At 41.0% G+C, this 25,763-nt stretch overlaps 1 protein-coding gene across 4 annotated transcripts in view; it reads right to left on the bottom strand.

Moving 5' to 3' along the window:
- Positions 1 to 25,763, bottom strand: part of PARD3B (par-3 family cell polarity regulator beta) — a 442,892-nt gene that overhangs the window by 136,667 nt on the left and 280,462 nt on the right. For all 4 annotated transcript variants that reach the window (XM_075093709.1, XM_075093712.1, XM_075093710.1 and 1 more), the window contains exons 17-18: positions 9,243 to 9,449; positions 8,027 to 8,261 (exon numbers count right to left, since the gene is read on the bottom strand). In XM_075093709.1, coding sequence (XP_074949810.1) covers positions 8,027 to 8,261; positions 9,243 to 9,449 — 442 coding nt within the window. The remainder of the gene's footprint in view (positions 1 to 8,026; positions 8,262 to 9,242; positions 9,450 to 25,763) is intronic.

The following is a 25,763-nucleotide window of genomic DNA, read 5'->3' as shown; positions in this document are numbered from 1 at the left end:
AGAAATCAGTAGCAGAGCAGGCACTAGAAACAAAGCCTCTCAGACTATTTTCCTATCTCCTAAACCATCTGTTGTCCACTTTCTTTCAGATATCCTGTGTGGAAAAGAAGAGGAAAGAGAGAGACAGAGTGGTTCAAAGGGGTCAGTGTTTTCTGAAGCCAGCATACTTCATATGCTCTGAAATTGTGACTACCCCAAAAGGAGCTCTGTTCCTTTTATATGTCAGCAAAACAAAAGGTCAGCCTATTGAAATATTGGTCAGGTCTGACTTTCTTCTATTAATAACAAGTAGAGACACATTTTTTAAAGTAATAGTTAAATAAATGGCTACATGTCTGCAATCATTTCAACTTAAAATGTCAACTGGATTTGAGATGCCATGTGCATTTAATCAATGACTCTGCATTATAATATAAATATTACTTTGGTCTGACTGCTTTGTCTGGCATAAATCATAATTTAGTGAGATGAGTACATTTCATTTTCTCTACAGATGGCTGTTAATGGCAATACCTATTAAACTGGCACCTGCCAGCACTTTGTAGTTAAGGAATCTGTCAGGAGCCCCATTCTGTATAATTTCTCTGTTAATTGTTGTCTCTCCCCCCCAGCCCCCCCATTTACCAAGTTCATGTTACAAGAACTACTGAAACAGAAAATCAGCAAAACTGCTGTTTTTTTGTATCTCATGGTAGAACTCATATTCCTAAGCAAAATATATATTTATTGGTCAAAATGCAGCTCAGGAAGCCTTAATTCAAATTCTTGTGGGCATGACTTTAAACCCTCAAGTATCTTTGACTATAATGCATCCATACTACATGCAGAAATACCCAATGTATACCTTAACTTATATGGAAAATCTGGAATTAAGTTTTATCCTCAGATAAGATATGCATTTTAGAACATGTAACAGCCAAGTACTGTGAATGAAGGATAAACACACTGCCACAGTGTTTAGTATTCATCAAGAATACACTTTGCTTTCTAGGACTTTTTTTTTGCAGAAGGCATTTCTAGGGAGAGAAGAGACAGACACTTAGAGGAAATATGCCACCTCCAGCAAAGACCTGGTCATATCTCCAACAGGACAGGAGTTTACTTTTTTTTTGGGGGGGCAGGCATGGTATGCACTGAGGTTAATATCAGATAGGCAAGTATACATTTAAGTGGACACACAGAGGATGTAGTGCACAAAATTAAACCTTGCACACAAAGCAACACAAAGCTTTTTTTTTTTTTTTTTTTTTTTTTGCTTAGTAATGGCTTGAATAATGATATTTCAGCTTGAAGTGAACATGCAACTATTTCACAAAAAGCATGCTCCTTGCAAACAGTTTGTAATTTCCAGCCCTTTTAAATAGTCAGAGGGAACTTTCTGCTCTGATCTGTTAAGTAAATATAAATCTTGTTATCCAAGTTCAGCAATGAGAGTAAGGGGTCTATTCTTCTCCACTGCACTCGCATACATCTAACATTAATGAGATTTATGCATGCATATTAAGAAGAGAACAGATGCTTAATTAAACAAATAAGCCTTTAGTAGGCAGTCCACATGATCATTTTAGTACAAAACCCCCTTATTTTCTCTGTTTTAGGCTGACTATGAATGCAGCCAAGGAGAAATCAATACGGTGGAGGAAAAGAAGTGGTGATATACGTAAACTGAGGTGTTTGTCTTTTTTTAGTTAAAAATACTTGGCAAACTCAAGATACGTTAAATTAATTAGGTATCTCCTCTCTGTCATGCTCTTGTGTTCTTTAAAGAAAACAAGAGTCTTATTTACCAATTTACCTATTTGAAAAGTGGGAATTTTATTAGGCAAAAGGAAATCAAGGCCTCTAAATAACTCATCTGTCTCATTAACTGATGCTGTCTATCAAATACACGGGCATGATCCATCTCAGATCATTTTGCTACTGAGGAAAAACTTCTAAAAAAACTTTAGCCTCATTAAATTATAATTTGATCTAGTCTTGTTTTTTTTTAATCTATCCACATCCATACTGATTTCCAGCATCATATGTACATACATATAAATACATGAAAAAGTTATATACGCTGCCTCTCTCCAGCAAATCACATCTCTATTATTTTCTCTTTCTTCATTGTATTGCTAACTTTTCTTCTACAACGCTCAACTTCTCAGGGTAACACAGAGCAGAAAAAAAAATCCCTCTATAAGCTACCATGGCGCTATACTTAATGGAAGTCAATATCTGTATATTATGCTATCCACTGTGCAACACCATTACAGGCTCAACAGTGCTGGTTGTAAAAAGTATCATTCTGAGCACGAGGCCTATAATAGTAATAATGAAAAAAGGGTCATTTCTGTCTTCCAACTAGAATGAAAAATTAAAATCACTAAGGCACTTAGCTCAAAGGAAAATTTTCAAATTAAGGGGACAAAAAATAAAATATTCATGGCTCATATTGTGAAATGGAAGGTAAATAATTTAAGATGAACTGTTATGTGGGAAAGTGTACTATTTCTGAAGAGGAAAAAGCAAATGTAACTAACATGCACATATATATTCCTGCTTCCTGCGCTTGCAGTTACATGTATGCATGCACAAATATGCAAGTCGTGGTTGATGCGCAATATTTGTAAGAGAGACATTTTCTCACCTATACTGATTTTGAAAATATTTGCTAGTGAAGTAGCTAGTGAAGACAAGTTGACGAGAGTCGCCTTATATGAAGAAGGCTAGTTGTATTTTTGTTGTTGGTTTTTTTTTTCCCCTGAATCCAGCCTAGAAATAAACACTGAATGAGAGGGTGTTCTCCCACTGCACTCCATTTCAGCAAAACTCTTTACTCTGAGTCACCAATCACATACTTGCTCTTAGATTTTTACACCACAAAAAAAAAAATTATGACTTCAGCCTACTGGTCTCTGCCTAGGGGAGCTACCTATTAAAATGCCGTCGGTGTGGCTGCAGTCCATTAGCTAACTTACCTTCATACCCATAAAGCTGAGAGGGCTGCCCAGAATTTTTACAGTCACTATCTGGAAGAGGTAGTGAGAGCCCCATAGACTTAGTTTATTATATGCCAGGACTGTAACAACTGCTATGGGATTAGGATACAGAGCAGCACTCGACAGCAGAGGTCCTATTTCCCTGGTGATTTAAAGGTTCCGTCTTTCTCCAACTTAATTTAGGAACCAACACAAATCCTACCTTTATTAGAAAATAGTATTTTGATAGTATTTCAAAGCATGGCAATCAAGTAACTATAGATAAAAATTTTAAAATCTAGAGTTTGTCACCTAGCAAACTGAGGAACATTTTTTTAAATTAACCTCTTGGTTAGATCAGCTCTGCATTCCTGACACTAAGTGACTACCCTGCACCAAGGAGTTAATTAACCCTTCCAAACAGCCTACAGAAACACCTCATAAGGCTTTTGACAGTTCTAAACCAATGACACTACATACTACCTTTATTCAAAGGCCCAAATATGCTGTTTCACCATAGTATTGCACATGAAAATACAGAACACCTTCAAAAAGAAGTACAGAGAAGCTCATTTGAGATCTAGCAGTCTCCTCAGGACTCACCATGCCCTGAAAGAATCAGTCAGTTCAATGTAGGAAAGGGTATGAACCAAGAATTAAATGTAGTCTTGTGTAGTCTTGCCGCTGTTATGTATCTGCATAGAACTGAGTATTGTTTCTGTTCTGAAAGAGCTTCTGCATAGATGCTAGACACTGGCTTTTTCCTGAGACTGCAGTACACATTTAGTCACAGCTCCAATAATTAAAGCATTTAATGTAGTAGTTTTCATGATATATGATATCAATTTACTTTGCCGTCTGTTGTCTAGCGGTAGGTTATTTAGTGAGCTATGATGGTGCAAGGTGCCAGAAAACATCAAAAAGTAAAATATAATGCTTGCTTAGCTGATGTTACATACAAACAGTTAACAGAGGTAACTTCTGTTGTTCTCTGGGCAGCAGACACGCACATCTAGTACTCGGGCAGGCAATATATGCATCAAACCAATCAAACAAGGAAACACAAACACTGTGCAGTATGCACCACAGTAAAATAGTACTTTGGATTACAGAGACTTTACTAATCAGTAATAACCAGTGTCATCTGCATTTCAAATCTCCAGTTTATTAACCTACTTTGCTCCAAGTGCCACAGTCATTAAAATGCTGCAGCCAAGAGTTCCAGTTAATACTGGGTAAGCAACAGGATTTTTTTTTAAAACAATGATTACAAAAATAAAAGCATGATTTCTTGATGGTCTCCCTGAATCACAGTCACCTAAATAAAGCTTCAATCCAGGAAAAGCTTAGCAGGAAAGCAATCATTCTTTTTTTTTGTATGTATAAAAAAAGACCAGGAACTACAAGTAAATAGCAGCTGAGGAACAGATGAGGCACTAAGTGAAATCTGTTAGCAACTAACAGCTTTGCTATTTTCTGTTGTTAAATTAAAAAAAAAAAAAAGTAAAAAACCAATGCAGTAGCAATTCCAATATGCTCAAAATCTTCAGATGCAAAAGACTAAAGCTCAACACTTCTTGTACTACAGATAAATACCTGGGTTTGGTTTTAATATTTTGAAATACTTTGTTATTGACTATAAGGCAGAAACAAGCCAATTCACATGGACATACTATCAAGGTAAAACTTGTTATAGCTGTATCTATGACCCAGCAAGTATAGCACAAAATCCCACTGTAGTCAAGTGTGTGACACTTCCAGCAGCTGCTTCAGCCTCGAATTCTATTTTCCTTTGTCCTTTACACCTGATTCCTAGTCATTTGCCAGAAAGTGCATGTGTCTTCATTACCACTGAGCTTGCTGGCAAGATCTCAGAAATATTTTCACCGTCCTCTGGTCCTGGAGCTTTCACCACAGATGACCATCTCCTACTTACCTCAACCCAATCTTGACATGGGTTCAAGCAAGTCTGTTTTCCTGTTTGGATGCATCTACGCAGCACAGCAGAACTATGCAGGCACAGCCGAAATAGCTCTGAACAAAGCAGCCCCCAAATTACAAACAGTGTGAATGTATCAGCATGCTGGTTCCAGCACTTGGTAGGATCAATTAAGTACATGGCTGCAGTCAACGAACTAGTTTAAAAAAAACTCATGGCATTGCCTGATCCCAGGCAAATATGTCCTCTTCCCACTCCTGCCATTTGCTTTCTTAACTTCTTTCCTGTTTGGCCTTTCTCTTCTGTCAGTCTAGCAGGGCCTGTGGTTCTTGTTCCTCATTTTAGTGGCTTCTCACATGGGGGATCATAGTACAACTACTACCATATCTACAAAAGGCACACCACAGATTTCCTTTCTCCATCTTTCTGCTCCCTTATGGCCTTTACATTTCTAATGCCTCCTATGGCAGGTTCCCCTTCCTTAATTAATTAAATTAAATTAATTAAACTCCGCACGTCAAAATCTGAGCTCATTTCTGTTTCTAAATACTTCTCTCTACTTCTTTCTCTTTAGCTACCAACAATTAGTAGTCACCTTGCCTTCTGCAGAAGCTCACAACTTTATCATCTTCAGCTTCTCTCTATCATTCCACAGATGTTCTACCAATAAAATATGCCAGTTTCATCTCCACAATGTCATAAAAAATCTGGCTGTTTCCTTCCATCCGTGCTGCTAAAATACTTTATCATTCAAACCTTCTTACTGCAGCTTCCTCCTCCCTACCCCTCCTGACACTCACTTCTTGCTCTTCACGTCAGTGCAAAACTCTAGTTCGGAAAATGCCTCAAATCTAGTATTTAGTCAGCATTTGATGCCTTCTAAGTTCCCCCATTAGTTTCCTATTATTTCTTTTAAAAACATTCAGATTGATTGTTTTTGTTTTTCATGTCATCCCCAGCAGTTTCTCCCTGAAAAAATACCAGCCTTGTTTTGCTCATCTTGAACAGGGCATATGGTCCCCAATTCTTTTGTAATCTCACAGTTTGCTCTTGTTCAATCTTTACAGGTCATCACCCTTCTTCCACTTTTATCATGGCTGGGATTCCCTAGGACTCTCACCTTCTCAGGAGGGAATTTCTTTTCAAGAACAATTTTATAAATTCTAGGAAAAAACAGTGATGAGGACACAGAACCCCTAAAAACCTCCCAGCTGAACTGTTAGCTCTTACACACAACTCATCCTCTGTTCATTATAACCTGTTGCTTCCATCTTTGTGGCTTTGTAGAGATTTTAAATGGTGTGGGATAGAAATTCCCATTCTGTGCTGTCATACAGATAAAAAAATATTAACAATTACTGTCTGCTGGGAAGACTATCAATCTAAAGAAAAAGCAAGCTTATGAAAAGAACAGATGTATAAAGCTTGTCTATAACCAAAACGTGAAATATATTCTGAAAAAGGGAATCACTACAACTAGTAACCTACTGTTCCCAGCTTTGCATATTGATCATGATCAGATTTTTTGTCAACTACAATCGCTTGTTTTGGATTCTGACGTCTTCCCATGTTCTTTCTGGCTCAGGCATCACACCCCCGTAAGTAAGACTTTGCACTTCAAACTTCAAATCTGCCAGTGATACATGAAACAGAATACTTATGCTTTTGTCAGACCTCTGTGTCACTACCCTCCTCTTCCAACAGCCCTATTCACACCAAAGACTTAAAAAGAAGAATGAAAATAGACATAAAGCTTAATATACACATGAGAGTTGTTGAAGTCACCCTCCTAATTATTCAGTGTTTTGACTACTGTTCTATGTTAAGCCCTATTTCTTTAAAGAATATGAACACAAATGCACATGCAATGCACAGGTGCGAGCATGTGCCTCCTCAGCATTCCTGAAGAGCTCCATTTGAATGCAGACTGGTATACCCACGGCACCTTCACCTTATGAACACTAACAACTGCTGAAATAATGCAAATTTGGCACATAAGTATGCCTGTATATTTTTGACAATGTCTCTACAGTGTTCAAAAGTAAATAGGACAACATTGAGGATTTCTGTTGACAATACACGGCAGAAAACCTTCCTTGTCAATATAACACAAGTTATTTGACTCCAGAGGATGTATCAACAGAATGCTGCAATGTAAGTTCATGTATCAACATCCTAATGAATATCATTATAAGTGAATGATCTTACAGCTGAATTTCTTAGATTACTAGTTGAATGCACCTTTGCCTAAGCAGTTACTGTGGCTTTTGTATGTATCTGGCTTGTCTACAATACCGCATGCTAAGAAAAAACAATAGCCTCCTAAAGCTAACATTAAGTGTTCACACAAGATTCCTCCTGGTGATCATTATTTTTCATTCACATACTCTATATTAATTGCAAAGATCTACTCAAATGGAAACACTTTAATCCTCAATAGAGCAAACAGGTACCAGAGGCAGGGGTGATAGCAACCAGAGTGCCTACAGCACCAAAGACTTCAGCAATAGCAAGGAAATGGCCTGAAGAACTATCTAATCTCTGATTATTCCAGAGATGCAAAATCAACCAATAATGACAGGAGAAATCCAAACACCTGCATGCTGGGCAGAAAGGTCCAGTGAGTTTTTGACCACTGCAGGCAATGGCTGAAGCTGTGAAGTGAAGATTTTATCATAGCTAGTGGTTTTCAGCAACTGCAAATATTACTAGCCTGTTTACAGTTACAAGAGCCATCCTCCTCTCCCCAAAGCTTGTAAAGGAAGCAGATAAGAAAGGGAAGAAAAGGCGAAGGTCTGAGCATGGGAGCGGGTCATGTATTACTCAGAAATATTCCCCACAAAGCCTCTCCCACTGACACACGCTTGTTTTTAGCCTGAAACCTTGAATCTTTCCTGACATATGGGAATGAATTTCAAAGGCACTAAAAGACATTTTCTCTGCCAAATGTCTTCTGCCTCAGCTACAAGTTTGGTGTAAAAGTATAAACTGATTTCTTTTTAAATAACATAAACATTATTTTGAGTCCAAGTGAAATAATTTTTCCTCTACTTTATGAGAGTATAAGTTGTTTCCTACGTTATAAAAAGAATAGGCAGCTGTTCTGCTTTTTAAAATGCCGTACCTCAACATGACACCAAAGCCTTTCTTCTTTTTCTTTTCTGGATCTTCATTTTCTTCCTTCCTTTTCTTGTCTTTGATTTTAGATTTGCCCTTTTCCTTTTTCTTCTCTTTGTCTCTATTTTTTTTGTCTTTTTTTGCTTTGTTTTCTGCATCTTCTATTTCAGGGTTCCCTGGAGGGGCAGACTCCATGTTCTGAGCTTCTTGACCAGAGTGAGAGCTCTTATCAGAGAAACCATCTGCAGAGAATGAAAAGAAGCAGTGAGGATGGCTAGGGGCCACCAAAATGCAAACACATGAAATAGAGCATGAGTGTCTACAAAGTGCTCAAATGACTCACAACACTTACTCATTTAACTGAATAATTTAAAAAACAGACTGAACATATCTAGTTAATTCAATATTTCTGCTGTAAATTGAATACTGAGTTATTTTAGTGACTTGTTTTCTAGTTATTATTCCTGATAGAAAAATCCTGATATAGTAGAACACTCTTACTCTTCTGTTTGAAATCTAGCTTGTTAACCTCCATCAGCTTGAGAAAACTGACATGTTGGGATGCAAACACTGAGAGCTTACTTCAACAAGAGATTCTGGCAACTGACACATCCAACCTACGTAACAAAACAATTTCATTCACTCCCCGGAATCTCTCTATTTTAATGGCTGAACAAGAAATACATAAACTGCTCTGTCTAGTTGGAGAAGAGCTGTGTGGTTCTGTTTGGGGGGCTCAGGATCCAAGCAGTTTTATGCTTCATGCTAAAGAAGATGTATTTCCAGTCTGGGATCTATAAGCCCATGGTGACAGAATGAGCAGCAGGGTGCTATCAGTACACTCTGCCTTGTCTGTACACAGGAAACAAATTTCCTCGTTGGAGAAGGGGGAATGGTAGACAGCTCTGTAAAACAAGCAAGATGTAATCTGAAATTTAATGTAATCTGAAAAAGGCAGCTGCTTCTTGAAGTTCAAAAATATAATTATTTAAGGATTGAGTTCTAAATCCTCCAATCCACCCCCACCCCGACGGAGATCACTGAAAGACAGCCAAGGTTGGTTGGGGTACTGCAAAGACAGCTCTGTTCAGTAGAAGACATGAACAGCTTTTAAAATGTGATCAACTTCTATTGGATTAAATCACGTGCTTATGTGCATTGAGTTGGTCTTCAGCAGTGCCAAGTGAAGATGGCTCCCTCAATAAGTGCCATTAGCAACTTACCTTCTTCCCCTTCTTCAGGTCCATCGTAAGACTTATCAATGGCAGCTCGGAAACTCTCATTACACCCCCGACCACGGACCACGTGAGGCCTGGGTCTGTGAAAAGGGAGTTCATTCTTTCTAACTTCAGCCACAGCAGTCTGAAGACTCTCAAGAGAACTGGACTTCTTCAATCCCAGAGTAGGACCGAAATCTTTGCCAGAAGAGTCTGGAAAACAAATAGTTAAGTTTTTATACCTAAAACCACACAGAGAAATTAAACTCGTCAGATATATTTAATTGTGTACTTTATTACTTGGGGCCTTTGAAATAGTATGCAATCAATGTAATTTGTTCTAAAAATAACATCAAGTTAAACCTTGTTCAGTAGATATCCCCGTTCAGACTCGGAGGGAACGGCACATAATTTACAGACCTGACAACAGTGATGGGCAATAGCTGGCTCGCTCTCTGTCACTTTAAAGCCTGCACCAGTGATAAGGATGGGGATGCTTCTTCCCCCTTTGACAGCAATGCTAACAGTCGCAAGGAGAACATTATCCTTAGACTCACAAAACCAAACATGGCTACTATACAAGAGTTTTGGTTTTTATAATGAGTCAGGTTGTATGACTGATTGATATTTTTTTGAAACACATTTCTCCTGTGAGAAGGTATTATTAGTTCTCTCACAGTCTTGTCCAGCCTTTTTCTTCAGGCTGAAACTGGTGCTATATCAACATCCACAGCAGGTTTTTCAAGAAATAAAGTACAGCAAAGTACAGCTTAGCACAAATGACGTTGCTGCCTCTTTCCTTGTTTATAGGCATAAGAAAGCACTTCACACGAAAAAGAGCAAATACCTTCCCAAGTCTCCCGAACATTTCCTCTCTTTGAATGCTTGACTATTTGACCTTAGAAAGGCTTTATTTTAAGGCAGTGTTAGTGTTAATTAGTATTAGTATAATGATAGTAGAATAGGTAAAGAAAAAAGTTCAACGAATACCCGCATACCAAGCAAGGAAGAAATGAACAGGTTAATTTAAAAGCATTTGCAGCATCTGTTTAATTCTTATACGGCAGAACAGCAAATGTCACATACAGACCCTGAGGAAGAGACTTTGCGTTGCAATAGGCCTTCTGTCTTTGAGAACACAAATGCTTTTGTTTTCAACGTTTAAGCGATACTCATGCAAGCAACAGGAGAACATAAGAACAGAAAACCTTTGATACGTGTCCATATACTGTCATGCCTGAAAAGATTCAAGGATCACAGAAAAGACAGATATGTTAGTACTATGTGCTGTGATTTTAGCAATCCGAAAGCGCAGGTATTTCTGAACTAAAACAGTGTGATCAGTGAATTCTTAAAAGGAAAAAAAGCTAATAATTGGCACCAAATAGAGACCCATCAGTAACGTCTACATAAAGCAATTTACACTTCCATTACCTGCATACTGATATGTGGCTGAAAATAAGGCGGGGGGGGTGGGGGTGGGGGTGGGGTGGGTGTGAGGGAGGTGGTGTGGGGGTGTAAGCCTGGTTGCTCGGTCACACAGCGCAACATTCTTTTGTTCACTAATTACCATTCTGGAGACTACCATTATTGCCAAATTAGCAAGTGCTAAAATGGAGTTTGAGCACTGAATTGCAAAAGAACATAAAGGTGCTTAAAATCACTAAAAATTTGTGCATTAGAAAGAGGCAGTGTGGTGCCTATCTCAGGCTGAGGAGGAGGAAAAAAAGGGAAGCATAATCACTGCAAAAGGTGGCAAAGCGAAAGCCACTCTGATCAGGAGAGAAAAAGCTTTCTTGTTTTTCAGTCAGAAAACAGCTTTGATGGGCTGCTTTCGCAGAAGGTTGGGCACAGCTGTAAATCTGGCAGAGCTCGACAAGCTGCAGGGAAAGTGGATCTTTCAGCCAGGCTGGGTCACAGGCCTAAACTGACACCTGCCTGGGCAGAGGTGGGCCAAGGCATGCCAGGGACTACAGCTCCCACCTCTGTGGGCCGCAGGCACCCAGTGCACTGCCTGGGGAGCCCCCGAGGAGCGGTATCCACTGGGGGATAGTTTAAAGGCAGCTACAGCATCTGCAAGGAAGCAGTGGCCACAGCCCCGTCCGTGTCCAGAAGCGGGCAGCGCAGTCACTGCGAAGGGCCAGCACCCTGCACAGCTGCAGGCTGCAGGGATCAGCTGCTCCCCATGATGTTGCAGACGATGCTGACTTCCAGGCCGCTGCAGCTACCTGAAGCAGCCGTGTGAAAAGCCAGCACAAAGGTGTTTATATACACACCCCCGTACAAGCAGCACTACATTAAATCAGTGCCCTAAGCTGTGTTACCTGGAAAAAAAAAATCTCAGGTTAAATGCTGGTTAGAGCCTGTCTTATATAAAGCTAAACCAATTACTCTGACTGGAAGACTACTCTCAACATATAAAGGCCTTTCTGAAGAAAATCTAAGCCAATGCCTAAGGTTTGGAGTGACACACTTAAATGTCACATATAGCAGAAAGCAAGCTGTCTGTTCAGCCTTGCTGCTATTTGCCCTGCACAAACTGTGATGCACTTTTTAGACACCTGGTCACATACTGTCTAGTTCAGTCAGGGTCACCAAGAAAAGGTTCTGTGTCCAATACTTGCCTTAAACAATTGCATGGGAAACTCAGAGTTATTGGCAAAGTATGTTTATTTCTGTATAAATAGTCTTTATTTTGCTATTTTGTCCTAACATGAAAGCCCCCCATAGGAATTAATTTTAGTAATAACTAGCAGTAACTTCCTGTTTTTTGATATTTTACGGAGAACACTTACAGTGACTTTCACACAGTATTTTCAGTTTGCTACTAAAAAGAAGAAAAGAGAAACTAAATGGAACACTCTTCAGCTACCAAGTAAATTCAGAACACCACTATCTTGGAAAACTGATTTTTTTTCTAATAACCCCAAAAGAAATAGAATTGGCTTACAGTCACTTCATTGCCTAACATCATCAAATAATGTGTTACCTTAAAGGATGCATTGCCCTCACTGGCAAAAAAAGGTAAATTTTATCTGTGATCTTCCTGTGTTCTTACCATTCAAAAGGTGTCCCCATTTATTCAAAAACCTACTGAGAACCTTTAGCTGAAGATTAGTATTAAGCATTTAGTTGCCTCTTTCTAAGACTGTAATATTTTAGTCTGAAATTTCACTGGCAAGATGGGAAGTTTCTCACTATTACCATGAAAATCCACCTGTGAATAAGCATCTGAAACCGGGTGAAAAATAACTTAATTTCTTCTTATTGATGACAGAAATAGCAATACAACCTCATTAAGTAGGGGAACACTCAGTCAAGGTGTTTACGTTCTTGGACATTCTTGGACATTGTGGAGGTCGGGATCCTGCTGGGTGTGCTGAAGGTCAGCTCTGAGACAAGGTTTCTTGATTTTAGAAGAGCAAACTTCAGTTCACTCAGGGCTCAGCTGGGAGGGATTCGCTGGGAAGCTTGCATGGAAGACAAAGGAGCTAGTGAGTGCTGGGAGTTCTTCAAGAACTTTCTACTGGAAGAACAAAGCCAACATATCCCCTACAAAGGAAAGGGAAGTAAGCGGAGTAAGACGCCCCCATGGCTCAACCATGACCTCCTGGGTCTACTCAAATCCAAAAGAGAAGCATACCAGAGGTGAAGTGGAGGATTGTCCGTCAAGAGCTACAAGGGCATAGCCAGAGCATGCAGATATGCAGTTAGAAAAGCAAAAGCCCAACTCGAATTGAAACTGGCTGTAGACGTGAAAAATAACAAGAAAGGTTTCTTCAGGTATGTCAACCATAAGGAGAAAAAGAAGGAAAACATAGGCCCACTGTTAAACGGAAAAGGAGAGTCAACCATCAGTGACGCTGAAAAGGCAGAGGTCCTCAACACCTTCTTCACCTCGGTCTTTACCAACACTGTTGGGTCCCAGGCTTTGGGAACAAAATTGCCAATTGAACCAAACACCGACCCACCATCGGTGAAGGAAGAGTTAGTACATGAATTACTACAGGAGCTTGACCCCCACAAATCAATGGGCCCTGACGCCATCCACCTGAGGGTGTTGAGAGAGCTGGCTGACATCATCGGAAGGCCACTCTCCATAATCTTTGAGAAGTCATGGAGAACAGGGGATGTCCCAGAGGACTGGAGGAAGGCAAATGTTACCCCTATCTACAAGAAGGGCTCGAGGGAGGATCCAGGTAACTATAGGTCCATCAGCCTTACTTCAATCCCTGGGAAAGTTATGGAACGAATCCTCCTGGGGGCCATCACAAGTCAAATGAAGCACGTGATTGGGAAAAGCCAACATGGCTTCACTAAAGGCAGATCGTGCTTGACAAACCTGGTGCCCTCCTATGACAAAGTGACTTGCCTGGTTGACGTGGGGCAGGCAGTGGACACTGTCTACCTGGACTTCTCCAAGGCCTTTGATACAGTCCCCCACAGCCTCCTCCTGCACAGATTAATGTGTTATGGCCTAGACAGGTGGTCTGTGCAGTGGGTGGGGAACTGGCTGACAGGCCGCACCCAAAGGGTGGTGGCAAATAGCTCCTTTTCCAATTGGCAACCCGTCACAAGTGTAGTCCCCCAGGGATCGATATTGGGCCCAATGTTATTCAACATCTTTATAAGTGATCTGGACAACGGCATCAAGTGTAGCCTGATGAAGTTTGCTGATGGCACCAAGTTGAGTGGGGAAGTAGACACTCTGGAAAGGAGAGCTGCTCTGCAGGAAGATCTGGATAGGCTGGAAGAGTGGGCCAGCAAGAACCTTATGAAGGCCAACAAGGATAAGTGTAAGGTCATGCACCTGGGAAAACATAATCCAGGAGTGCAGCACAGACTGGGATCCACCTGGCTGGAGAGCAGCTCTGTGGAAAGGGACCTGGGGCTCCTGGTGGACAGAAAGCTCAACATGAGCGAACAGTGTGCTGCTGCAGCCAAGAAGGCCAACAGGATGCTGGGTTGCATCAAAAAGGGCATCACCAGCAGAGAGAAAGAAGTCACTATCGCGCTCTACTCAGCGCTTGTCAGGCCACACCTGGAGTACTGTGTACAGTTCTGGTCCCCGCTGTACAAAAAGGATGTGGACAGGCTGGAAGGGGTCCAGAGAAGGGCCACCAAGATGATCAAAGGACTGGGAAGCCTGCCATACGAGGATAGGCTGGGAGAACTGGGTTTGTTCAGCCTTGAGAAAAGGAGGCTCAGAGGGGATCTCATCACCGTGTACTGTAAGGGGTAGTTACAAAGATGAAGACTCCCTTTTTACATGGAGTCACATGGAGAGAACAAGGGGGAACGGACACAAGTTGCTCTTGGGGAGATTCTGATTGGACACAAGAGGTAAATTCTTCACAGCGAGGACAGTCAACCGTTGGAATAATCTCCCCAGGGAAGTGGTTGACTCAGCCACGTTGGACATCTTCAAGAGTCATCTGGACAGGGTGCTGGGCCATCTTGTCTAGACTGCGCTCTTCCTGGAAAGGTTGGACTAGATGATCCCTGAGGTCCCTTCCAACCTGTCATTCTGTGATTCTCACCAGGGTTTTCAGTAAGAACTTAATATTTTTGCAGTTCAGCTTTTGTTCCATTTTTCTTTCATTGTAAGGCTGCAGCAACCACATACTAGCGCATAACTAAAGATATAGGATTTGGGGAGCTTTGCTAAGCAGGGAAACCAGTCCTCTTGCTTTCACAGCCAGCATCTATTACTGGGTGCTTTACAGAGAAATGCACAAGACACTGTACTAGGGAGTTTACCAATTACGAAAATTTCTCTCCCCTACCTCCCCAGTATCTCTTCCAGTTCTGCAGACATTTAGCACCACTGTAAGCCTGAAAATATGAATTTTTCCTCATGAGTAGAAAAAAACCCAAGAACGAACAAACAAGTAAACAACAAAACACCCCTCTCATCTTTTACAAGTTATTAACAGGCATTTCTTGGTGTGTGTTGCATGTGTAGACATATCTAGCCCTACTCAGATTTTGAATACAAAAATATAGTTTGGCAATGAGAAATGTAATCGTTTAAAATGTTTCTTTTTATGTATCTGAAATTCTTGAGCCCTCATTTTACTGCTTCTTGCAATACAACAATAAAAGTCAACTGAAACATTCAATCTACTTTTTTAATAAATGGTGAATTAGTTTACATATTCTACTGAATTTATGAGAAAACAATAACTGAAATCAGTACCCGCATATGACTGGCTGAAACCAAGTTGCTGGTTCCTAGATGATAACTGTAACTGATCATCCTTTAGCTGAAAGATGATATTACACAGACAGAATCACAAAATGGTAGGGGTTGGAAGGGACCTCTGGAGATCATCTTGTCCAACTCCCCTGCTTGAGCAGGCACACCTATAGCAGGGGGCACAGGAACGCATCCAGGAGGGTTTTGAATGTCTCCAGGGAAGGAGACTCCACAACCTCCCTGGGCAGCCTGTGCCACTGCTCTGTCACCCTCACAGGAAAGAAGTTTTTTCTCATATTGACGTGGAACTTCCTGTATTCCAACTTGTGCCCATTGACCCTTGTCCTGTCATTGAGCACTAATGAAAAGAGTCTAGAACCATCATCCTGACACCTGATCATCCTGATACTTACAGATATTGATGAAATGCCCCCTCAGTCGTCTTTTCTCCAGGCTGAACAAACCCAAGTGTCTCAGCCTTTCCTCATAAGGGAGATGCTCCAGCCCCCTGATCATGATGGTAGCTCTCTTGTTGGACTTGCTCAAGCAGTTCCCTGTCCTTCTTAAACTGGGGGGTCCAAAACCGGACACAGTACTCCAAATGTGGTCTCACTAGGGCAGAGTAGAGGGGGAGGATAACCTCTCTCGACCTGCTGGCCACATTCCTTTTAATGCATCCCAGGATATTGTTGGCCTTCTTGGCCACAAGGGCACAGTGCTGGCTCAGGGTCAGCTTGCTGTCCACCAGCACTCCCAGGTCCTTCCCAACAGAGCCGCTTTCCAGTAGTTCAGCATCCAGCCTGTACCGGTGCATGGGGTTGTTCCTCCCCAGGTGCTGGACCTTGCACTTGCTATTGTTGAATTTCACCAGGTTCCCCTCCGCCCAACTCTCCACCCTCTCCAGGTCTCGCTGGATGGCAGCACAGCCTTCTGGTGTATCAGCCACTCCTCCCAGCTTGGTATCACCAGTGAACTTGCTGAGGTCACACTCTATCCCATCATCCAGGTCATTGATGAATATGTTGAACAGGACTGGACCCAGCACAGACCCCTGGGGAACACCACTAGGAACAGGCCTCCATCCAGACTCTGCTCCATTGATCATGACCCTCTGAGTTCTGCTGTTGAGCCAGTTCTCAATCTACCTCACTGTCCACTCATCCAACCCACACTTCCTTAGGTTGCCTGTGAGGAGGCTATGGGAGACAGTGTCAAATGCCTTACTGAAGTCAAGACAGACAACATCCACTGCTCTCCCTTCATTGACCCAGCCAGTCACACCATCATAGAAGGCTATCAGGTCGGTCAGGCATGATCTTCCCTTGGTGAATCCATGTTGACTGTTTCTGATAGCCTTCTTGTCCTCTACATGCCTGGAGATGACCTCCCGGATGAACTGCTCCATCACCTTTCCAGGGATGGAGGTGAGGCTGACTGGCCTGTAGTTTCCCCAGGACCTCCTCCTTGTCCTTTTTGAAGATGGGAGTGACATTTGCTGTCCTCCAGTCCTCGGGCACCTCTCCTGTCCTCCACGACCTTTCAAAGATGAGGGAGAGTGGCTCAGCAAGAGCATCCACCAGCTCCCTCATCACGCACAGGTGCATCCCATCAGGGCCCACGGATTTGCGAGGATCCAGTTTGCCTAGGTGATCTCTGACCCAGCCTTTCTCAACTGATGGTAAGTCCTCCTTTCTCCATTTTGTCCTCTCTTTTCTAGGGGCTGAGATGCCTGAGGGCCAGCCTTAGCAGTAAAGACCGAGGCAAAGAAGGCATTCAGCAACTCCACCTTCTCTGCATCCTGCGTTACCAGGGCCCCTTCCTTGCTCAGGAGTGGGCCCACTGTATCCCCAGTCTTCCTTTTGCTGCTGATGTATTTGAAGCAGCCCTTCTTGTTATCTTTGACATGCATTGCCAGATTTAATTCCAAGTGGGCCTTAGCCATCCTCGTCACATCTCTGCACACCCTGACAACATTCCTATATTCCTTCCAAGTGGCCAGTCCCTTTTTCCACATACTGTGAACCTCCCTCTTCCATTTGAGTTTCTCTAGAAGCTCTTTACTTATCCATGCAGGTCTCCTGGCCCCTCTGCCTGACTTCTTTCTCCTGGGGATGCACCAATCTTGAGCTTGGAGCAAGTGGTCCTTGAATACTGTCCAGCTCTCTTGGACCCCCTGCCTTCCAGAGCCCTAGCCTGTGGGATATCTCCTACCAGGTCTTTGAAGAGGCCAAAGTTGGCCCTCTTGAAGTCCAGGGTTGTAAATGGACTCATAGCCCTGCTTCTACCTCACAGTATCCTAAACTTGACCATCTCATGGTCACTGCAGCCAAGGCTACCCCCAACTCTCACATCCTCAACCAGTCCTTCCTTGTTTGTTAGGATAAGGTCGAGCAGCACATCTTGCCTTATTGGCTCCTCCACCATAACTTGCATCAAAAAGTTGTCCTCGATGCTCTGCAGGAACCTTCTGGATTGTGCATGGCTCGCCGTGTTGCTTTTCCAGCAAATATCAGGGTGGTTGAAGTCCCCCATGAGGACCAGGGCCTGCGATTGTGAGGCTAGTTCCAACTGTCTGTAGAAGGCTTCATCAGCTTCCTCTTCTTGATCAGGTGGCCTGTAGCAAATGCCCACAACAAGTGTCACCCATATTTGGCTGTCCCTTAATTTTTATCCACAAGCTCTCAACTTGTTCTCCCTCCACTCCAAGGCAAAGCTCGATACATTCTAGTTGCTCCCTCACATAAAGAGCAACTCCCCCACCTCGCCTTGCTGGTCTGTCTCTCCTAAAAAGCCTGTAGTCATCCACGACCACATTCCAGTCATGTGAGCTATCCCACCATGTCTCTGTGAATGCAATGAGATCATGGCCCTGTGACTGCACACAGACCTCTAGTTCCTGCTCTTTATTCCCCATGCTGCATGCATTGGCATACAGGCATTTCAGAAAGGTTCTTGAGCACACAGGTTTCCCTGGAGGGGTGTACGAGGACCCACTACAGCTATGCAAACCCTTGAGGTGGTTGGTCTCCTGGTTGCCATCGCATGAGGCCGCCACGCCACCTTTATCACTGCTCGGGTTGTCCTGTCTTATTCCCCCACTGGATGTGATGGCATTAGCATTGCCAGTTTGTCCCCTTCCCCCCTAGTTCCTCAGTTTAAAGCCCTCCTCACCAAGTTTGCCAGCCTGCTGCCAAAGATTCCCTTGCCCCTTCCCGACAGGTGGAGTCCATCCCTCCCTAGCAGCCTACGGTTGTGGAAAAATGTCCCATTGTTATAAAAGCCAAAACTCTCACATTGACACCAGCCACGTAACCAGGAGTTGATTTGTATTATTTGGCTATTTCTTGTTGCCCACTTTTCTCCAACAGCTAGCATGGAGGAGGAGAAGATAACTTGGGCACCAATATTTTTCACTTGCTTTCCCAGAGCTTTATAGTCTTGCTTAGTTCTGCCCAGACTCTGGCTTGCAGCATCATTTGTGCCCACATGGAAGAGTAGCAGAGGATTGTAATCAGTGCTTTTGACAAGTTGCGGCACCCTCTCAGTGATGTCTCGGATCTTAGCTCCTGGAAGGGAGCAAACCTCTCGTGACTCCCTGTCAGATCAGCAGATGGGTGCCTCAGTGCCTCTTAACAGAGAGTCACCCACTACGAGCATTCGTCTCTTCTTTTTGCAGTATCTGCTCTGTGCTGCTGGTACAGGTGCGCCTTGTGGATCTTGCTCGTGGGTGTCTGCATGACCATAATTTTCTGCTTGATGCCAATGTGGCTACCACAGGTTTTTTTTCCCTTAATATACTAGTAAAACTAAACCTTCTTTCTGCTCTTTATTACTATTATTAATAGTGTCAGGTATTTCCAGGCTTCTCTCTTTCTGGACATTCCTTTCTTTTTTTATAGTCCAGCAGAAGGAAACATGCCAAAAGCAAGATGTCAGTCATGAAAATCAAAGGGAAACAAATGACACAGCATTGTGGGCAATGCAAGCCACCCCAAAGGTATGTGTAGAGAGAGAGGAATTGAAGAGAAGCCATGAATCACTGCCACTCTACATAAAATAGAACTTCTAAGATACCCTAACAGTAAACATTTTATATATTTATAATTAATTTTACGTCTTAGATAATGATTCTTCTTGAAAACAGAAATTGTATGAATATGCCTAAAGGATAATATTTAGAACAACATATTTGTGCGAGCTAGATTAATTTATTATTTACAGTTTGAAAGATATACTAAGGTAAAAACTAGTTATGAAGAAAAAAAGAAGCAAAAGTGTCACTGAGGCTAAGAAACTAGAATAAACACAAAGTTGTAATAGATTATAAATAGTCTGCCTCTGTATTTACCAGAGCCCTAAAAAACACACATTCCTTATTCCTACTGCATTGCACATGACGGAAGTGCGTGGGTCACTAGGGAAGAGGAAAATGGTTATTTCATAACATTTCATAAATATTATGAAAACAGTGAGTCTTTACCCTGTGGGTACTGGGATGCTGGAGATAGCACATGAGTGCTTTTAGCAGGCAAACAACTGTTTGTTCATGAAACACCAGGGCAGACTTCTGTGGTAGGACTCAGAGTGAGGTATACCAACAGCTTCCCAGGAAGTGGCTACGGCCCAGTGCCCATTCTGCTTTGGACATACACCCTGGGTAACATTCATACATTCATGATGCCCAACTTAGCCTCACTGAACTCAGGCTTACCCCAGCCTAACTGATCTAACTGCTCACTCTATAGTTATCTCTTCTCTGACGGAATTGGGGCATGTTTAAAGTATCTTTGAATACATATATGTTGCCATGATTTTCAAAATACAAGCAATTCATAGATCACATATATGTTTGGTTGTGGGTTTTGTGGTTTTTTTTTTTCCCCTCCCTTTTTTTTTCCCGTTTTTCCTCTGCCCCTGCAGAGATGAGGATAGCAAGCACGGTTTAAGAAACACCAAAACTTGTATTCAGGAAGGAAAAAGCAGGATTTCTGTTGTACAGAATCAAATGATATAGTATCAGTCTGGTAAAATAGGTCCCTCAGCAAACTTTAGTCAAAATATATCCATGCTGTAGGGAAACCTTTCAAATCCGTTACACAAGTGAAAGAAGTCCAAAGACACAAAAGGCAAGAGACAGCCAGTAAGACTTGACTGCTTTACTCTCCCCTGAGCTCCTTTTGGAAATTTACCTCTAAATAAATTGGTGTATAATCTTTCAACAAGCTTAAGGTCAAAAGATAAAATATTTGTCATTCGTACCAATCTCCATGTACCACAAACATCAGAGGATAGGTAGACAGACATGGTTCTTAGCCACAGGGTCGCAACATCATATAGTGACTTGAATTAATTCATGTTCAATTCTTTCCAAATAATTTTTGTTTATTTAGTTTCATTTATTTCCAGTAGGATTCACAGAATGCACAACTGCAAAGGATTTTCCCCCTCACTTCTATTTTTATATTCAGATACTTCCTCAATCATCAATGGATTCAGTGCAGAGAATGATTGTGGAAGGAGGAATTTGAAAGTCGTTACATCATTTAGCTTGTGATTTTCAGATGAAGAGCTTTAACAGGACTTTTTTTGTAGAACAAACTTAGATCATATAGCAGCCTTTTCTTCAACACTAGTGTATACAGGTAGCATAGAAAAGATCATGAAGGGCTTGATAAAAAGCAAGAGAAAAACTACTATCATGCACTCACATATTAAAGACAACTTGTATGGTTTTGGTCATTTTATACCTCAAACCAAGCATTCCAAATTAGAAGCAGGAATATTGGACATGGAACAACCCCATAACTGACCAAAGGAAAAAAAAAATTCTAAGAAAGAGAAATCAAAGCATGGAAGAATTTAACAAGTTCTCTGATTAAAAGCACCAGCTACAGTCTCAGGATTTAGAGACATTTCAATCTATTTTACTACATATCATGATTGCAATTTAGCCCATAGTTGCACAAACTGCAATTCAACTATGAATAATGAAAGTTCACATTTTGTAGCCCAGAAGGTATGCTGAACTTCAGCCAACTGAAGAGGAAAGGCTTGGAATTAGGCAAGATGCAAAAACACACTACTGTCATCTTAGAAATGTATGCTGGTGTCACTGTTTTGTATAGTCTTACCACTGTCAAACAACAATGCAAAAGAACATGTAATATTTCAAACAGAACAATATGTCCAGCATTAAATGTCTTAAAAATGCTAGTAAGTTTTTCACAGTGCAACAATATTAGAGCTAAGAATTAGGAGCAAAAGAAGAGGTTCAAGCAAAAGCACTCAGAGAAAGGGCACATGGATTTGCTGTGTTGGACAAAATGGAGCCAAGACTGTCTTTGCACAAAAGAATGTCTGATGTTATCTGTTGAAATAATTAGTTTTCTTCATTTGGTTACACAAGTTTAACCTGTCACATAACCTTCCACTTCACAGTATAACTATGCATCCAGTGAAAAGCTTTCCTAGGCATTTGAATCCCTACTCCTCTGGCAGGCTAGTGTTCTCTCTCTAGTTGGTGTAAACCAAAGCAGTTGCCCTTTGAACAGGTCACAGTATAAATTAAGCTACCTGATCTTCTACAAAGCAGGAGCTTGCTCCTCAAGCATATTTATGTGTATCAAATTGATTTTAGATATAGCTATTACAACCTGCTAGAGGAAAACAGCTATAGGAAAAGCAATGCAGACAGGAAAAAGTCCAGATTTTAGAAAATATGATTCCCCAGTGATTTCAGGCCCATTGCAAACTGATCAGTCTGGAATTTAGTAGTAAAAAATTCCAGTGCCCTGCAATTGCTTTACTGCTACTTCCACACCTACCCTCTAATAAGGTCAAACATTTCAATCCGGCTTTGAAAGACTGGGAAATGTGACACTTTCTGAGACTAATTGATATAAATTACGCTTCTCAAAGTAAACCAACATTTTTGTTCTCAGGCCAAAGTTTGACACAAAGTGAGAGTCCCTGCACTAATATTTGAACAAAGTCACTTTTAATAGTATGAGGCTAACATATAGAGTGTTACCTTTGACCTGTGGGACACAGGAAGAAAATTCTTCAGTAGCAGAATGGAAGAAAACAAACCAATACTTGTTAAGTAACACATGTTAAATTCATGGTTATGATCTATTTCATTAAGCCTTAAGCCTATTTTGAAATAAGCTGCTGAATTATTATTCAATCTTAGTCATCATGCCTGAAATTATATTTTTGAAAATTACTATTCTGAATCAGAAGTAACAAATTAAAAGGAAGAAGTTCATATTAAGCTGTTTTCTTTGTTAATTCAAAGGTTTTTTTGAGTTCTTTACATGTGAATGCAGAAAGGAATTATCTCATATCAATCATTTTATTCACAATTATTTTCTTTTTAAAAAAGTGGTACGTGATTTTTATGCATCAAGTTTTGGCCTAGACACTCATATAAGCTGCATGTTAAAGATTGCTTTAAGCATCATTTGGGGATTAATTTAGGCTATTGCAAGAAAAAGGAAAATTATTACTGTAAAAGAAAAGCAAGCCAAGGCAACAAATAAAAATGCATTTCAATTTCACCAATTTAATTTGCAATTAAAAAATAAATTATATAAAACACTTCCTTTGTGTGTGCTTTTCCTTACCTGTGAACATTAAGACTAAGAAAAAGAGCTAGATCTTTAAAATAACCAGGAAAGAGGATACCATTTGCTACTAATGGCATGGCTTTGGTGCACCTGCCCACATTCTGATCAGTGAATCCTACATGCTTGAGATATTTATGAGCTGTCTTTATTGCTACCCCCCCCCCCCCCGCCCCAAACTGCCCAACAGCCACTCTAATTTAAGATGCTCTAAATATTGTTGCCATGGGTGACACATGAAGCCTTTGGAGTAAGGCAAAGCTCTGCTAATAAAAAGGCTTTCACAGCATTCCAGTCCTTGCTCATAAGTAAAGTTAAAATTTATGGCTTTTAAAATACTGGATCTGAGAGAGGTCAGGTTAAATGGCTGCTAGTAATAAAAGGAATCAATATGCCACAGCATCTGAAGCAGCCAGAAAACTAAATAAACACTTCATCCAAATCCACTTGGCCCTGAATTAAAAGAATATAAAATACTGTATTTATTTTTTTTGCCCTCCACCAGTCCGTGGTTTGCATCACTACATCTGCTAGAATTCTACACAGAGCAAGCAACAAACATATGTTGGCCAAGTAGCAATTAAACTGTATGTCAAGGCTAGGAGCAATTAACTGGGCATTAACCTTATCAGGGAACCACTTCTGGATTAGCCAACTACAAACAGGCAAACATCTCAGTCTGGGAAGATCCTGCAATGTGTATTTACAAAAGCTTCAGAGGACTCAGACTTTGTCTCAGGCACATAAAGAGTAAATGAGCCATTTCCAATAATAACTCTTTATTCATAAACCCTGAACAAAACCAGAATCACCTTTTCTAGTGATTAGCATGTCCTATCAGCATAGAAATGCAAGACAGTTTGTCCCTTACAGCACTTCAAAATAAAGCAGACCAAATGAAGTAGTGAACTCACATCTTTTTCTCCTAATCTACATTTGGTTCGGTTTATATATTGATTTCCAGAAGTAGTTATGAAAACCTATTTTCTTCTTTTTATTTGTACATGTTTAAATAGGAAGTGCATAGGTTAATTTTCAGTTTAAGAAAATAATGCTTTGCTTTTGCGTTTTGCTTGAAGTTGCCAGCAGATACCTGTAAAAAAGGTACATAGACAACTGTAATCAATCTATCTATACATACACACAGAGGTCATTCATGAAGGCACGCATATTTTTGACATTGCTTTGTTTGTGAGTTCAAAAATGTTTGTCTTGAAAGAGTTTTGAGAAGTTTATATCAAAATCCAACTCTTGAATGGGAATATCCAGAATTTTGTCAAACTAAGATAAACAGTTAACTGGCACAGCTCTGACTCAAAATCCCTACAGAATCTGAAAGGATTATGTAGGTTTTCAGCAAAAGTCCTCAGCAAAGGTTCCTTTTTATTTCCTAGTGAGATTTTTAAGATCATGTGTGTCATGGTTTTAGCTGGGATAGAGTTAATTTTCTTCACTGCAGCTGGCAGAGTGCTGTGCTTTGGACTTAGTGTGAAAACAATGTTGATAACACACAAATGTTTTAGTTGTTGCTGGGTAGTGCTTGTACTAGTCAAGGACTCTTCCAGCTTCCCATGCTCTGCCGGGTACACAAGAAGCCGGGAGGGGAGGGGGCACAGCTAAGAGAGCGGATTCAAACTGGCCAAAGGGATGTTCCATATCAGGTAAAGTCATGCCCAGTAGGTTAACTGGGAGGAGCTGGCCGGGGGAGGGAGGCAGCAATCGCGGCTCAGGGACGGGCAGCATCGGTCAGCGGGTGGTGAGCGGTTGTATTGTTTGTGTTCCTCGTTTTTTTTTCCTTCTTTATTTTTCCCTTTTCCATTTAATCATAATTATTGTTGTTATTATTATCATAATCATTAAAATAATTATTTTTATTGTAATTATTAAACTGTCCTTATCTCAACCCACAAGTTCTTTCGCTCTTCTGATTCTCTCCCCCGTCCCACAGCGGTGGGGGGAGTGAGTAAGCAGCTGCGTGGTGTTTAGTTGCTGACTGAGGCTGAACCACAACAATGTGAATGCTTAAAAATTTAGTAACAATATTTTGATATAGATTCCTCACAGCTAAATCCATAGTTGTAGTGATTCTGGGTCTTGAACCCAGCTTTATGTCACATGCTTCAATTTCTCCCCCTCCCCTTCTTAAGCTACCCTCTGTACTGAAACTTCTTTGCTTGGTCTCATAACAGAGATGAGCATTGTTTTTTTTTTTTAAAAAAAACAAAAAACCCCAAGGAATATATCTCCCTCTTGCCATATCTGAATAACTGAGGAGTGGGAAAAGTACATTCTTCCAGCCAGGTAATTTTTTTTCCCCTATTCACCAATAAATCAAAAAGGGCTGAAAGGAAACATTTCAAGCTTTGCATGCAGGTAGGCTGTGAACTAGGTCCTTCACTACAGCTTTTAGGGAAGGAAAGTTTAATTTCCATGTCTAGGTTGTTTCCTCTAACATTAGTTGGATCTGTGTAAATTTGGCTGTAAACTTGTGCCTAAAGTAAAGGAAAATAAATACATATGCACTCCCATAGGTATGTGAGCATACAATGATGTGCCATGTGCACATTTTCAGCAACTACAATGATCCCATCTAAAATGACCCCATGTACTGACATATCAGAAGAGAGAAAGAAATATTCACACATGCTCCTCAGTCTATGTGTTTAAATAAGTTGCAAAGCTTAGTAAGAAACTTAAGACGAC

Source organism: Phalacrocorax aristotelis, chromosome 5 (assembly GCF_949628215.1).
Source record: "Phalacrocorax aristotelis chromosome 5, bGulAri2.1, whole genome shotgun sequence".
Taxonomy (NCBI): Eukaryota; Metazoa; Chordata; class Aves; order Suliformes; family Phalacrocoracidae; genus Phalacrocorax; species Phalacrocorax aristotelis.
The sequence above is the reverse complement of the archived record's forward strand: the minus strand, read 5'-3'. Positions and strand labels throughout refer to the sequence as shown.